The following is a 15,942-nucleotide window of genomic DNA, read 5'->3' as shown; positions in this document are numbered from 1 at the left end:
TTCTCGCGCCGCGTAAATCCAGTCCGCGAAGGTCGATCCACCCGTCGTCTGCCGTGGGAACGAGCCGACGACACTTCTCTATCCATTATGCGGGGGATAAGTGGGCCACGTCGCGAAATAATGGAACGGCCATGATTTTGTGAGTTTATCGTCACCCGTCACGTGACACGGAAATGCAGCAGGCGACTGGCGCAGGCTCTCTCTCGCGTTTAAGCGGGTCGAGGGTGCTCGCGCTTAGGCTCGTAATTAAAACACGCTGGGACTTAATGTTTCCTACTCCGCGAGGGCTGAAGTAACAAGCCTCGCGACGCCGCCGGCGTATTTCACCGCGAGTATTTCTGGAAGTCCGGTTGATTTGTCCAGTTCTTAGCGCCTTTGTGATTAGACTCGTCTCTAATGCTTCCTTTCATCCTTTTTTTTTAACGCGATATTTCGCTGTACCGAGCAAGCGACTTTGAGTAGCTAATATATATTAGAAAGGAGGAACGCCATTCTTTTTAACGTATCTTTCTAATACGTATCCCGTTCCCATTGAATTTTTGCTTGCGTCATCTTAACATTTACGTCACAAAATTCTGTTTCATGTCCCGAAACACAGTGTCCTAAATTTTCTCCTGACCTAGTCTCGCTACTCCGAAATCTTTAAAAATTCAGACAACTCCTACATAAGTCAACCGCTGTAGGTTAGCCAGTTCACTTGTAACTAGACACTCCACCGCTGTATGTATGCCATTTCATTTTTAAGTCGACATTCAACAGTTGTACATCTTCGCTTCCAAGTTTTCCTATATGGGGCAACCGAAGCTCCCTTATACCGACTACTGAATCTTTGCCAGTTTATTTCAATATTGACGTCATGAATCATTCCGTCACCGAATCTCTGCATGCGCGTTTCACCGCGACCTCCATACTTCGAGTTATCGTGCATCGGAGTGTACGGTTCGTTACGTTTCGAATACCGTGTGCATAAATATTTCTCGAGTCCGCATTTATTATGTTCGTTCGCTTGTTCGCGTCGATTCTTCTCTGTATTAAAAATAGTCGCGACCACCGTCTTGTTACGTCGACCGATGAAACGACTTAAATGTCACCGAGCAAAGTCACGCGAAACGCAACACAAACATTCGGTCAAAGTCAGTCAGAAACAGACAGTCAAATATTCAGGAACACACTCGAGTCAGACGCTACTAAACCGTTACATGTGCAAATTTACACAGCCACGCTCTAGTTGTTATGCATTCGGTTGTTAAATATACACAGGCTGTTGTTTCGAAGTTCACACGTGCAAAGTAGCATTCTTCAGCGACATTACTTGTTTATCCGCACCACACCTTAGTCTTGTTTCGATAATACTAGTAGGTAGCCTGCAGTTATTAAATATAATATTATAATTCCCGACGAAATACTATTTTCTCAAATATTGTAGCAACCAGTAGTATACTCGTTTCCCACTATTTTGACTGTTCCGTCTAGTTTCCCCGCAGGATATGTCCCATTTTAGCTCGTCTCTTAGGTTGTCGTGGCGGATCTCGGTGGTTTTCTGTGACTGTTGCGTTTCTACCAACAGGAATCTAAGCTCAATAGTTATCTGAATCCAGATAAATTTTTATTAGACCTCTCGAGAGACCAGCGTCAATGTCACATTGGGAGTCACCCCTTAATTGCTTCGATCGGCCAAATTACTTGAAAACGAATTCCATCGATATTGCTCACATTTCCATAAATATCGTATAAGTGAAATTTTCGAGCGTCTCGATTCCAAGGGACGTCGACGTTTCACCACCCCCGATTAAATGTCACGTTTAACTGCGAGTTTATCCATAACAGTAGACAGAAAAAAATAAATAGAAATGTGTTAGGAAATGTGAATTTCGTGTTGCTAGGGAAAATTGTATTTCACGATAGCAGGTGTTCGAAGTATCTTGCGCCCATTTCGATGCATACCTCGGCACGTTTCTTGTTTGAAATTCTCACGTGACCAAGAATTTCTGAGTTTTCTCTTGCTTCTCGGCAAGAGAAACAAACGTGGATATCGCTATCCGAGGAAACTCGAAATAACCGTCTTGCACAGTCGTACAAAGAGGTACAAGGCTTTGGACTTGGATTTTTCGTAAAAAATTTAAATTGTAGTGTTATTTTCGACGGTGACAGCAAATAATAATTACAGGGCACTTTGCACTCGTCGGTGCGTTTCTTTCGAGGCCGGTAATGAGCCGCGCACCGGGCAACGAGGTGCAACTGGGTATAAACTCCCTTGCAAGGAAGCGACGTTTTATTATTGCAAAAAGTTATTTCAAGGTTCGTCATACTTTCCAAGTTTCGTAGGGGCGAGGTGAAACGATTCCGGGGGAACGAAGTTTCTTGCTCGCCTCCGAGCGAACTTTCCGAATCGACGAAGCATCTGTCAGCCTGTCGCGGGTGTTTATTTTCGAGCACCAAGGCCACCGATAGGCCGTACGAGATTCGACGGCGCGAGAATTTCCGCGAGAATCGGGCTAACGGATATGAAATTAGCGTCGACGATGGAAAGTGGCCGCGGAATGGACTCACAGCGGAAAAGTTTCCGCTGGCGCTCGTTATTCGCGACCAGTTTCGCCGTTCGACGTACCGAACTTTCCTCGCAATGCACTCCGCGACGTAATTAAGTCGTTCGAAACCCGACGCTGTACAAAGTTATTTCGATCGTCCGTCGTTTCGTTCTAAAATCATTTTCCAGCGCGAAGTTGTTCGAAAACAGATGTCCCGATTCGTCTTTAAAGTTAAACAAATAATTACTATTATTAAAAAGAGCTCCATCGGTTCTAGTTTCACGATAGGAAGTCGAAAATGCAGAACAAATTGCTTCTGTATAATGCTTGTCGAGATAATTGAATATGAAAAATGCTGTTTGACGCGCCTGACCATTACTCACTGTTTCTACTTGCGCTGACGTTCGCAACGCGTATGAAGTTTCAAAAGTGTTTCCTTCGAAAACAAAGCATTAAACATGATGTGTTCTACACTCTGGAATTATTTCGAGCGAACAATATTTTTTCGAACGTTGTATCGTGATCTAAATTCCGGCGACACGCAGAAAGAACGGTCGAATAATATAATTTAGAGGGTTTCGGTGGGAAACGGGTCGCGTCGTTTTTGTCCATCGGCTCTGGAAAGTGAAACGAAATCCTCGCAGTTTCCATTTCGCTAATCCCCGTAATGACCTTTTTTCCACTCGACTCCGCGCCGAGGCGGACGAATGAAAATCGTTCTTCACCGTAGATTTACCTCTTCCGTGGACAATGCACCTAGTGCGCCACGGCAAAACCAACCGACTGCTATTTTGAACGTGGATCGTGTCCAGGCGTACTTTGAAAGCACGCAACTGTCGTCCTGGAACTTGGAACCAGAATCGTCTTCTATTTTTTTGTTTCTTAGACGCAAAACGACCACTCGATATCAGCATATTTGCCCTCCTTTCGATGCAAATATACGTTCACGGTTCTGGAATCGTGTCGGTGCAAATATATCGAGGAACGCTCCGTCGTGGAACTTTGTTCGGTCGCCGGACTTCTTTATCGGGGCAAAAACCGTCCCAGGAAAATTATAACAATTCATTTCGACGCGGTGAAAATGTCGCGATCGTTAGTCTCGAACCAGAGCGACGGATACGGGATAGCGCAATTTATCATCCAGATAAAGGAGTCGCAATGGTACCCACGTCGACCGAGTTCGATAGCGCGCGAGCTGGAACCTGCGAAATTCGCCGACGACGCAGCCAGGCAATAAGATAAGATTTCGAAAAGTTCTGCGTTTCCCGGGGACGCTCGTACGGAAAGGAAACGTCCGACGAGGAAATCGCGCGAAGACGCAAACAATGCCACTCGCTCTTTTCAACTTTTCACTCGTTGTGCTGTGACAACGATTCCATAACCGGGTCAACGCCGTTCCGACCTAACAAAATAGCTCCAAGCTACATTACAGAATAGATTCGACGAAAGTTTTATGTGTTGGAGCATTGATTATCGAACGTTCGGAATCCTCATCCCCTAACGCCCGTAAAAAAAAATATGTTGGAGAATGTTAATGGAAACCATGCACGATTCGAGGGTTATTTACGGTATAGAAAAAATCCTGAAGATATTTGTTTGTCGTCCGAAGTATTTCGTCGAACGAATATTTTTTAAACGGCACTGCGGATCAACACTAGAACCGTAAATGGTACTGCGAACATTTTCAGCGAATCGGTGGCTGGATTTTAACCGTTTCGGTAACACGAAACTATCGACGAAATCTGCCGACCAAAGCTGTATTTTTGTTCGCGTTCCCCGGCGCTCCCGGGGCGACGCGAAATTTGAGCGTTTTTCACGCGCAATTTCCACCGAAATCGAAGAACGGACATAATTAATTTCTTCGTCGCGGGGTGAGAATTGCAATGACAACTGTTTTGCTTCAATTTGGCCGCCTCGTAATTGTTTCGCGGTTCCGAAATACCGACCGATCAGGAATTAATTTTCTCCCGTAATTCCGCAAATGCGCAGATTATTTATTTCGAATACAGTTGTTGATATTTGCATACCGTGCATTATCACGAGCCACGTTCGATGTTTCCGAACTCGTCGTGGCTCGAGATAGTTCGAATCGGAATACTCCTACGCGTTTCACGAAATTGTGTTTTCGAATACCAAGAAGGAGGTACACTTTTAACCATAAAGTCGAGGAAGAAGACGGAGTCTTGAGATTTAAAAATTGTCGCGAAGCTGCTGGTTTCCCGTCATCTCGAACAGCCGTGCAGTTATCCTCCCCGCCATGGGAATTATGCTCGTATTGTTTAGAATCATTTACCCGCGGCGGGCGTAAAGGTAACGGCACGCATAAAGTCGCGGGATTTCATGGCCGACATTAGCATAAACTTTACTGCCGCTTCGCCGTGGAAACATTGTATCGCGCGTTCCGCGATCCCGCGATGCGGATCGAACAGCTCGCGAATCCCAGGCGTTCGTTCGCGATAACGCTTGAAACTTCGCGGAAACTCATCCCGCGTCAGTCGAATGTAAATGAGACAAGCGCTCGTAATTAACACGCGGGGCCTGGCGAAATAATATTTCGTAATTAATTGCAATTAGAGTCAAAACGTTCGGCGCAAATTCGGCGGTAAATTAAACCGAACAGCCGCCGCGCTCGCGCTTCATCGTTCCCATAGAACGCCGGATTTAATGAGACGGAAGAATTGACGCGATCCGTTCGAGTAATTCACGCGATAAAAATAACGATCAGAAATCGTTACTGTCAATCGACGAAAAAATCGCTTCTCTGTCGGAGAAGTTATGCTAGAACGTCCATTATCCAATAGCGAACCTATTAGTATTCGTCTGCTTGTAATTTATTTAGCTTGGAGGAAAGGGACGCGATAAATATGCAAGCAATTTTCGCTATGGAAATTGTTTTCGGTTATGATACGGAGGCGTTAAGAACGTACTAATGGTACGAGAAGGAAACTCGACTGTTCGAGAAAACTTGGTACTCTCGGAGGAGTCGTTGATAGCCGGAGGGCGTGTAGAGTTTAATTCCCACGATTTTCGACGCATTAATATCCTACCCACGGTATTCCTAAGGAAAATCTGCATTTTTTTCGCTAATTTTTGCGATTGAAACGTAAACGGTGGTAAATGTTTCGTCGCGAACGATTCCATATTCGAATTATCTTTTCGATTGGGTCCGAGTATGGTCAGGTATTCGAATCGGAGTAATTAATCGCGCGAGTTAATTTAGTTTGCTTATTTGGAAAAGAGTGAGCTAGTCAGTGTCGAAGTAGCGGGAAGCATAGTTGTTTAGTTCCTCATTCGAGCGTTCCAATCAAGAATTTTCGATCGATAATCCAATCGCGTAACCCAAACCCCCGACGAGGCTGGCTGGAACGCTGGTGACCCGTCAGAACTCTCGTCAAAAACGGCCACGGTTTGCGCTAGAAAGCCCCGAACAGTGTTGTAGGTACGAGAGATATTTGTGCGTCGTGGATCGTATGGCTGACTATGAATGACAAGTGGTTGGTACAGAGCGGACGGGATCGAGCAAATGTTTTGATTAGAGTATCGATTGCGAGAGTAACGTAAATGGAAATGGATTCTCAGGATTCATGTGATTTTCGGCGCAAGGGAACGAACTGGTCAATCTTGAAACGAGATTTAAATGGAGATCGGAGTAAATAAATTCTGTCAAAGAGATATGACGGGAATTTCACATTTTGAGAAATTAAGTACCAACAATTTGAGTGAAACAGATACACGCGTTTACTCCTAACCATAAAGAGAAATCTGATTTTTCACAAGATGCTTACAAGACAAAGAAGAAAATATGAAAAGAATTGCTAAAGTGAAAAGAGACACTTATGACGGCTTAGCATGCTACAGTGAGTTTTCTTTTATGAAACGAAGAAAGTAACTGTGCAATCTTCCACAAAGACATACTCCTGACAAAGTGAACAATCCAGCAGCTTCCTCGGCATTAGACATTCTCGCATTCTCGAACAAATTTTATAGGGTTGCAATATTATTCTGGTATTCGAATTGCGTGGATAACGTAGGAAAATTGAATTAACGCTATTACAATGTTCACGAAACCTTCACAAGTTTGTCCGAGGCAAGAATTTAGGAAACACGATATTGTGAAATGCATTAATGATCAAAATTCGCCCCGGACCGTTGGGGGTTTGGGTCCCCCGTTTTCGAGGCTCGAACAACTTTCTTCCAGGTGAATTCGTCTGGCTGGATTCCCTATGGCGTTCTCGTAACAATGAAAAAGGGTCATCGACTTTGTGTGCTCGCGGGGGAGCGTTCGTCGCGATCCGGCGTCGCGTCCGTTGGAAGTTTCGCGGCGCAGGATCGAGCGGTTCCTAGACAAGCGTTTAATTTACCGGAGCAAATTCGGATCGCGAGCAGAGACCGCCGCGGGCGTGTATAGCGTCGAACGAAATTGCCAAAGTTGTTCGTCCAGAACGACAATGGCGTAAACGAGGTGTAAAGCCGGGGTACGAGGCGTCGTCCCGCGACGACGGCTGGTAGACGCGTACGATTTTCGTGCGCGATCCGTCGCGAGACGCGTAATTAGTAGACGAGAATCGATATTAACGGGGCTAGCCGTGTACACGACGGCCGTCGTGTTGCGTTTCACGGTGGCAAGAAAAATGCTTTTCCATCCCCGTGTATCATTTCCGAGGCAGAGCCACGAGCAACCGACTTATGAATAATGCATACGATAAATTCGCGTCGCACGCACGCATGCACGCCGCTAATTCCATTAGTTGTACCATTTTGCCGCTCGATAGCTACGACATTTTCGATCGAGTAACTCCTCCCGGCAATCTGTCGGGATCAACGAGTGTTTCCGAGCGAATTAATACCAGCGATCGTTCCCTGACTTCGTCCTTGTGCTTTTATCGTGAAAGGATTATTGGTACTGGGTCAGCTTTTTCCGAAGTTCGATGTCCACGAGAGTGGGGTACCTTCAGCGAACACAGCATGGAGAGCAAGGATTCTTTCGCACGGTCAACCTTACGAGCGACGAGCAACTTCCAGCACGATGGCTCTTCGGCCTGCTCGTGCGAAAGAAAGCTTATTCTCGATGGAAACTCTCAACAGTAAAACTCTGAAGTGGACACTGGATAGAAAAGAACAAGTAATTTTGCGGGGGAAAAAAACCTTTCGTGCGAAGCGTGGTTCGCGTGGTGCTGTAGTCGGCCTTTGCGTGGTAAATTCGCTTCGCGATGTCCACATTCTACTTTCTTGTGGCCCCACGTTCCCCTTAATACAAGGCAATTCTTTCTTTATCCCTGGAATGGAACGTTTCGCCTAATAGACTCGAACGAAGGTCTTTATTCGTGGAATATCAGATCTGCTATTGAGTGAAAATTACTGTAATTTGTCGACGTTTCGTTTAATCACCAAACTATACAAAGTTTGACGTGGCCACGCAATTGCTTAGACGACTGTTCTATTGTAGAACGATTCGTCGTATATCTCAGTGTCTAGATTATTGAGTTTAATGATCTCCTTTCGCCTGAAGTCCGAGCCATACCCGAAGTGCTCCAGAGTTCGTATCTGGGTCATCTATTACGCTATTCCACACTATTTATTAATGATATATCTACCCTTGCAGCGGAGACGTATTAGTTACGAACGATTAGAAATTATTCAACACAGCGAACTATGGAGGTGGCGCGAGACTCGATGGGATTTTGAAAATTTAAATTCTTGCATCTACGATATTCTATAAATTTTATTAATAAGCCCTCTGTATGTACGTTGTGTGTCGCGTTTCGAAGCGATATGAATAAATAAGCGTCCGGAAGAAGAGACTCGTGTCACGTTGACCACGACGGCGTAATAAAATGGCGGTATTTTGGTCCTCGAATAGTCCGTTTACGCCCAGCGAAAGCCGCGTTTTCGGTGGCGCTTAACAGGCGTTCGAAATTAGCGAGATCGAGCGGATTATTTCGGGGGAAACGGTTATCGTCGGAATGCTCAAGACTGATAATTACCTTCCGTGCACATGAAGAGAATGGCAGCAATGGACAGCCTCGCTTGCCACCTCAAAGCCATGTCCGCAAATGTTTGATGGCGCGTTCACTTTGGTACCGAAGCGATTCACATCCTCTTCATCGGATGACAACGCACCGTCCACTCACTGACATGTACCAGCACAACGCGGGTGATATATCCTTTATCGCGGCCGCGTTGTCATCGCGCGAGACCGGAAATCACTGTTCACCGACGACCACGAGATCCGACGACCCGAGGCTCGTCCGCGATTAGTCGGATCAGAGTTCGCGCGTCGCCTCGAACGCGTCGTCAGGCCGTCTATTGTCACCTGGATCTTCCATAGGCGGCTATCCTTTATCCACGGTCCAAGCGGGTAAAAAAGTCTACCACGAACGATTCTATGCGTAATCGAGTCTCACGCGGGGGAGTTTCGTGTCGACGGTCGCGACGATCGGGTCATCCGGACGCCCAACAGATTCGTTGAACTCCTACGACCCCCGCGGAGCGTTGATCCGTCCTGGACACTTATCGAATCTCGATCGGCCAGTTTCTGCGCAAAGATAATTCCGTGGTCACCAACAGTGTCACTGACCCCCTTTACGTGTCGCGACTCGTGCAAACTTCTCGGGGGCCCGGTCGAGGGGCGACACGGTTTCACGTGTCCACGGCGCGGTTCTCTCTATGGAAATTCCCCGTGGAGGAGAAACTTGGTCGGCGCACGGTTCACACTGTTCACGCTGTTCGGCGTTCAGGGAAACGTTCCGTACTCGGTGGTCGCGCGGACACACGTCATTTCCAAACGTTACTCGATTCGCGATTATTTTTTTTTTTTTTAACGGGAACCTCGCGTCTGTGTACGCGACATATCGTATATAGGACGACGGGACACGCACCACGTCTCGATTCGGTGGCAGATTTACCCTGACTGGGGAGATTCTCGGCCGTGGGAGCATGCGCGCTTCCGAACCACCTCCTGGTGATGGTGGAAACGCGCAGAGGGTCCACGAACAGGGTCCGCGCACACGTAAGGTCCACCCGCACACCGAAACCCGGACGCACGTACGACGTCACCGACGCCACCGGGGCTCACCCACACCCCGCGACTCTCGGACGTAGGTGTAGCCTTAAGGGTGGCCCGCGACGTACGGGCGCTGTGTGTCACGGGCAGAAAGTGTGGCAGGCCGTGCAAGGAGTACGGGATCGAGCCGCGAGATCTACGATACTCTTTGGAGCCCGGTTCTCGCGATGGGACCGCAGATTTAGCCGCGTGTTCATTTCGCGCGTCACCGTGATCGCCGATCTACCCCCGACGAGACGTGGATCGCGCGATAGCCGAGGATATGCGAGCGGGTAACCACCCTGCGTGCTGATTTCGGAACCCCCGGGATCTACGGGATCTCTCGTTGTCGGCCCGGGACGTAACTCGACTCACGGTGACGCGTAAAAATCATTGGGGTTGCTTCTTCGCGCGGTAGGGTGTAGCAGAAAATCGATCGATCATTTTCCAACCCCCGATAAAGCGTTGAGCAGAATTTCACTCCCCGTGTAACTAATAAAAATTTCAGACGCGATCGTAAACCAACTTCCGTCCGCGATTCTGATATCGATTTCATAAATTAATGGCCTCCAATTTACGAAGGGATGGGAAAAAATTTTATCCGTAACGCTCGAGTCACATTTGCTGTAGTATGCGTGTAAATTCCGAGGAAACGGCTCGTATACGCGCTCTGCTACCGGTGTACTGTTTATGCTAATGCGCTTTGTATACGATAATGCTACAATAATAAGGAAAGCTAGGTAATTGCTGGGTCGGTCGTTATCGGGATAGCAGCCTGACAAGTGCATGTTTCGCGCGGTCGTTCCGTTTTTTCCACGTTTTTTTTTTCTTCTTCCACGAGGCACACGCATGACGGAGACGTTGGAGCACACGGCTCGGATTCTTGAAGGTTGTCGCGTGATCTTTTAGCGGCGGTTGCGCAGAACGAGCCGCTTTGAAGACCTCGTACGAAGCTATTCAACGTCGAGTCGCATTACGCTTCACGCCTTTTGTCTTTAAACATCGTTTATGAATAGTACCGAGACACTGGTTTAGCTTGGTACCCACGAAAACCTCGTCTTTCAGTACTTTCAACGTCGAGCTTTAAATAACGGCCCCCCTCCGTGATCCCTCCGTGGATCCTGCTGTTTTTGGAAACGTCGGAGCGATTAACGCGTTTAAGTAACGCGAGAAACGCCCTTATTCGGACTTTGGATCTCAACGCTGGCCCGCCATTCTTTTCGCTCGCGTAAATCTGTTGCGACGATCGTCGAGCACGCTATTAATGCACGCTGTTAGATGAACCAGATGAAAGCGGACACGCGAGTTACGCCGGGCGTTACACGCGACACTGCCGGTTGCTGGTGATTAGCTCGGCTCGATCATCGCGCGAAAGTAATTTCATGGGATTGCGTTACATACGCGGACACTCCACTTTGTTCGTTTCGTTTGCCGATTGGATCGTGCCGTGTTTGTACCGTGGATATTAAAATATGCCGAGGAAACCCCATGTCGGCGATAACAAACTCCAGTAATTATACTCCGCACTCTACTCACGACCATTACCATCAACAGAGTCCTTGCACATATTTTCATAATAGGAAACGTGGAATAAAAATGACGGTCCTTTCGTGGATACCGTTAACGGATAATTTAGAAATTAAATAACATCGGTAGTTGTTTTTTTTTGCAAAGGGCGTATGGAAGTTTGCGAGTAACGCGTTGTGGAATTGAAATGGAAATTCTCGAAACGAAGAGGGCGAATGGTTCTGTAATGCGACCAATGAAACGCGAGGGGCCATTATGCGCGACAGGTTGAAAAATCCGCTCGTAATTTTAATTCTCGTCGCGCGTCACGTGCGATCAGATACCATTAGACGCGCTCATGGCGTCGTGGAACGTTAGCGTATGCGCCACCCGAGACGGATGTGCATGCAAAATATGTAAAGAAGGTATGATATTTTGACGACACCCCGGGAAACAAATGACGTCGGCTGCGGTCGTATTACGTGCGCCTCGAGCTTAACAACTATCTAGGAAAGTTTGATGAAATCTACTTTATAACCCCTCGCTTTGTGAAATATTTCCAGGGAAATTTCGCGCACGTGTGACACTGATGTAATAACTTCTGCTTTTCGCGCAATGAATACACGTTACACGTTCGCACACGCTCGCGTGCTATCGGGTGCGAGAATTATGAGCCAATGTCGATACAATTCGTTCGCAGAGATAGCAAGCTTCGATATCCTTTTCCCCGGTAATAATGGTAACTCGTATATCGCCCAAAGACGGTCCTGCCTCTGTTAATTATCCGTTGCTAAATTCCTCCTTTCCACATGTGATACGTCAAATTCAATTTCACAGACTCAATGAAAAATCGTCCCTTTTACTCTTATTGTATACAGTTCTGTACAGAATTCTAAATTTAAGAATCAAGCTTGTCACGACGAGTAAGAACGATGCGATGTCTCACGGGGATCTTTCATTTTACAATTTGCGTAAGCGATTCAAGTTTGCAATAACTGTCAAGCGTAGTAGAAACACTTATAATGATTACGATATGGCAGACGATTTCAAATTTTCCCTCGAAGTTTCGGATTTGATACTCAAACGTTTCATTCGTATTACTTTGCCGTGCCATTTAATTTTCCATCGTTCGCAACTATAATATCGTCGTGTTTTGTCACGCCACTCCGATGACAATTACCGCGACTTAGTTTATGGCGTCTGTCTTTCTTCTCCACTGTATTCCCTTGTTCAGCGTATCCAAAATTTGCATCTTCGTTAATCTTGCTGTTCTCGTAAATTCGACCACATTACTCCTCGGTTTCAGCGTTCGGGCCGGCTTAAAACGCGACAAAGATGGATTCTTCGCGCACCACTACTTATTCACGACGCTCTCGGCGTTGTTTCCAATTTAATCTCCTCCCTCGCGGTTCTTACGAATCAGTAATACCTCGACGACTAATTTTCAATTATTCTGCATTTACAGGTAACAACCGTTGTCTTTGATGGACGTTTTTCCGCGCCATTCTCGCAGGGAAGAAGGTCCGAATGTAGCGAACGATTTGGAATCCGCGAAACCTGTCGTACATCGTTTGTGATTTCGTTTCACCGACGTTCGTTCAAAAAGCCCCCTGGCTGACGTACGGGCTCCCCAGCCAAAGTTATAAATAACGTTTCACGTGACGGGTGTGCCTTTGCAGACGCGGGACCATTCATCAGCTACGCCTCGCACGTGAACCCGCCGATAACGACGCCCTGCCGGGAGACTCGATCGTTCAATGAAAGGCGCCCTGTCGAACGAACCGCGAGTCCGGAGTCATAGTGGTCTCCTATAGTCCGAACAAAATCAACTGGACCCTTCTACATCGAGGATCGTGTCCTGCAAAATTAAATCTTGATAGGATTCGCTAATAATATCTCAGTAGTCAGACATCGCTAATATTTTCAGGATACATTTTATTATTCGTACTCGTTTGACTGTTTTCGGAACTTTTGATGTTTCTTTCGAAAAATAATTCACTCAGAAAAGGTTAAATGTGCGGGAAACGTGGAAAGAAATTTTCATGGGTTCTCCGTCGACGGGTCAGCCCGTATGCTTCGAGCAGAGGCGAATTGTTTGGTTGAAACGATTGTTTGGTAGGACAGTGAGGCAACTTTCGCCTGACCTGTTTCCTTTCTCGTCGGTAGCCCGTTTTCGAGACTGTTCGCGAAGTGCAGAGGATCGCAAATTAACATAACGATAAAACCGCGCGCAAAATTCCGCCGAAAAGCGCTAAATCTCGTTGGAAAAACGAGCCGCGATCTTACACGGCGGAATCGTTAGTTTTTGGACGCCCTTTCCGCGGGATTCATAGGCAACCGCTAATTTCTGAGCGCAGCGGTGTATTGGGCAGCCGACAATTACGGTCCGTAAAACACACGGAGTGAAAACCGAGGGGGTGTATAACTTTACACACCGGCGATAAAACCGACGATAGCGGTGTGTCGGCGCGTGTGCACGTGAAATCCGGAGGAAGAAAGGGGGTAGAGGGTAGATTGTAGGCGTCGAGCACCTGGCAGCCAGGTAAACGTTTGTCTCCACGCAGAAGGCGTCGACCTCCTTTTCCCCCTTACCGGGCGAACACGACTGCAACACGCTAAGATTTTCGATATTTCGAAATTGATGACGATAACAAGCCCCGCGGTTGCACCTACGTCGTCCAACGTTCTTGTTTCGCTGTTGTTTTATCGGCGCCACGCACGAACATTTCCGCACGAAATTGAAAAACTCCATGGCAAGGAGAACGAACACGTCAACCATGAATTCTTACTCTTTCCCTACGTAGACATATAAACTCGCCCCACGGTCTTACGAGAGTATTCCGGTCGAAATATCAGCGTTTCACGTTGGAGCAAGAAACGAATTATTGCCTGGACGGTTCCTCCTCGAGCGTGTATCCGTGTAGCGAAAATTCCAGCGGGAGTAATCATGACGCGGAAGCATCCGTACGAGTTGATAAACCTGGCTTCTCGTCGTCGAGGACGAGACGAAATGAAATTGCCCGTAGCGAGCGTCGGTTGATAGTGAAGTTACGTTCCGATAGATTTGTTCGTTGCATGTCTATCTGTTAGCGCGACCGAGAACGTAACTTCTACGGTGTCTCTCGGTCAAAGGGCCTGCAATATCGGAGAAGTTGAATCCGGCGAGTTTCGGAGCTCCGATTCGCAGTACTGGCTCTTGCTTCCTCCCTTGACCGGATGACGGTTCGAAACGTTACGCGGGTATTCAGCTTGTTAACCAATCAGCGAACTCCGCCGAGTAGTTTGCCCTGCTTTCTGCGTAGATTCGGCTCTTTAGGCTATCGATTTCCCACCCCCCGGCCCGCCTTTGTCAGCCAGCGTTGCATCCCCGCGTCGCACGCAGTGACTTATTGTTTTCCATTTTCTCGTTTCCCTCTTTTAGCCGGCTTTCATCGCTCCTCTCCACCCATCGAAGCAATCCCGTTGTTTGTTATGGCTTTTAAAGACTGCTTTTATATTATTATGCCAACATCCAACGTCTGAAATTCTCGGACTTATGTCTTTATAGAAACGAGGCTCTATAAAAGACCTGTTTCCTATGCTTATAGTATCGTTAGATCCTCAGAGGAATCAGCTTTCTTACGAGTTGCAGTTTATGCACAGTGATTTTCATTCTCCCAATTCTTTTTAGTAAAGATCTCGTTACTTTTGATTAAATTTTACAATCGTATTTAATCACCGTTTAGAGGATGGAAAGTGTTTCGGTTACTTCGTCATTCTTGCTCGGATTTTACCAGCTTGTAGTTTCTACCGAGGTCAGAAAACGGATCTACGAATGGTAGCGCAGTTAGTGGAGGAAAGAGGACCCGGAATACTTAATTCGTGCAGAGTCAAAGAGCGAGCGGAAGCTGGGTAGACAGATGGAAGCCTCCCTGTTGTTCCAGATACGCCATCCTCTCTCCGGGATACCCTACATTATACTCCCGAAACATAGATGGAGTCTTGGGGTGTACACCTCAAGGTACGTTCGTTCCGCGGTTTGGAAATTATCCAAGAATTGCCGCCATATTGAATTAATCTGGCTCCCAGTCTGGCTGAACCGGAAAGTTTATCTGCCCGTTACTCCTCGTACACCTCGCTCGCTGTTTGCCCCCGGTATAGGAATTCTATTAAGTACGGCCCCCCTCGCGCGACCAACTTTTAAGTATCGAAACTTCGATGGGTTCCGAAAGGCTCGGGCCTCTGCCTCGAAGAATTTTCGTCCGGCAGGAATCGCGAACGGAAAACGTTTCGATACGAAGCTTATCGAGTCCCGAAAAACTCGACGCTAGTTTCCTCGAAGGGCATAATACGACTTCCCAGCCAGCGGAGTTTCGATTAAACGGAAACGCGGAGTTTATCGGGATTCGCGCGGAGCTAATGAAAATCGTAACGAGGTTCTACTCGCTAGCCGAGAGTTATCATTTTTTATATTCACGAGGCGTAAAAGATAATGCACCGAGCTTCCGGTACGACGTGAGCTACGAGGTAACAACCTTAGCTGTTGTTCCGGGACGATGGTACTAGGCCCTTGGAGGGGCTCGTTCGACGTGGCCCTCGACGCCGCAAGCTGCGAGCTAACTGAAAATTAACGCGCCCAGGCGAAACCCTTAAAACCGACGTGAATTTACGCGGCCGTTTCGAGAGTCAGCTTTCAATCGCGAGGCCATGCATCGTAACTGGCCCCTTTTGTGAAACACGATTTTACTAACTGCGCCGGGGAAATCTTTAACTACGTTCCGCGGAGTGGCTCCGGTTGAATTATCGAGGGGCGGAAAGTGTGTATCATTGAAACCCCCGGCATCGACAAACGAGAAATAATTCCTTGGGGCGAAACGAACGTGGTTT

At 47.2% G+C, this 15,942-nt stretch overlaps 1 protein-coding gene across 1 annotated transcript in view; it reads right to left on the bottom strand.

The window, feature by feature from the left end:
- The window catches only part of LOC122396754 (cell adhesion molecule 2-like), a 30,827-nt gene extending 22,147 nt beyond the window's left edge, over positions 1-8,680 (bottom strand). Inside the window, exon 1 of the mRNA XM_043395403.1 lies at positions 8,513-8,680. Within this exon, the coding sequence (XP_043251338.1) occupies positions 8,513-8,573 (61 nt within the window). The 5' untranslated portion in view covers positions 8,574-8,680. The remainder of the gene's footprint in view (positions 1-8,512) is intronic.
- Between the last annotated feature and the right edge of the window lie 7,262 nt (positions 8,681-15,942).

This window comes from Colletes gigas, unplaced genomic scaffold (assembly GCF_013123115.1).
Source record: "Colletes gigas isolate AHSC1104 unplaced genomic scaffold, ASM1312311v1 Colletes_gigas_Sc00008, whole genome shotgun sequence".
NCBI classification, from domain to species: domain Eukaryota; kingdom Metazoa; phylum Arthropoda; class Insecta; order Hymenoptera; family Colletidae; genus Colletes; species Colletes gigas.
The sequence above is the reverse complement of the archived record's forward strand: the minus strand, read 5'-3'. Positions and strand labels throughout refer to the sequence as shown.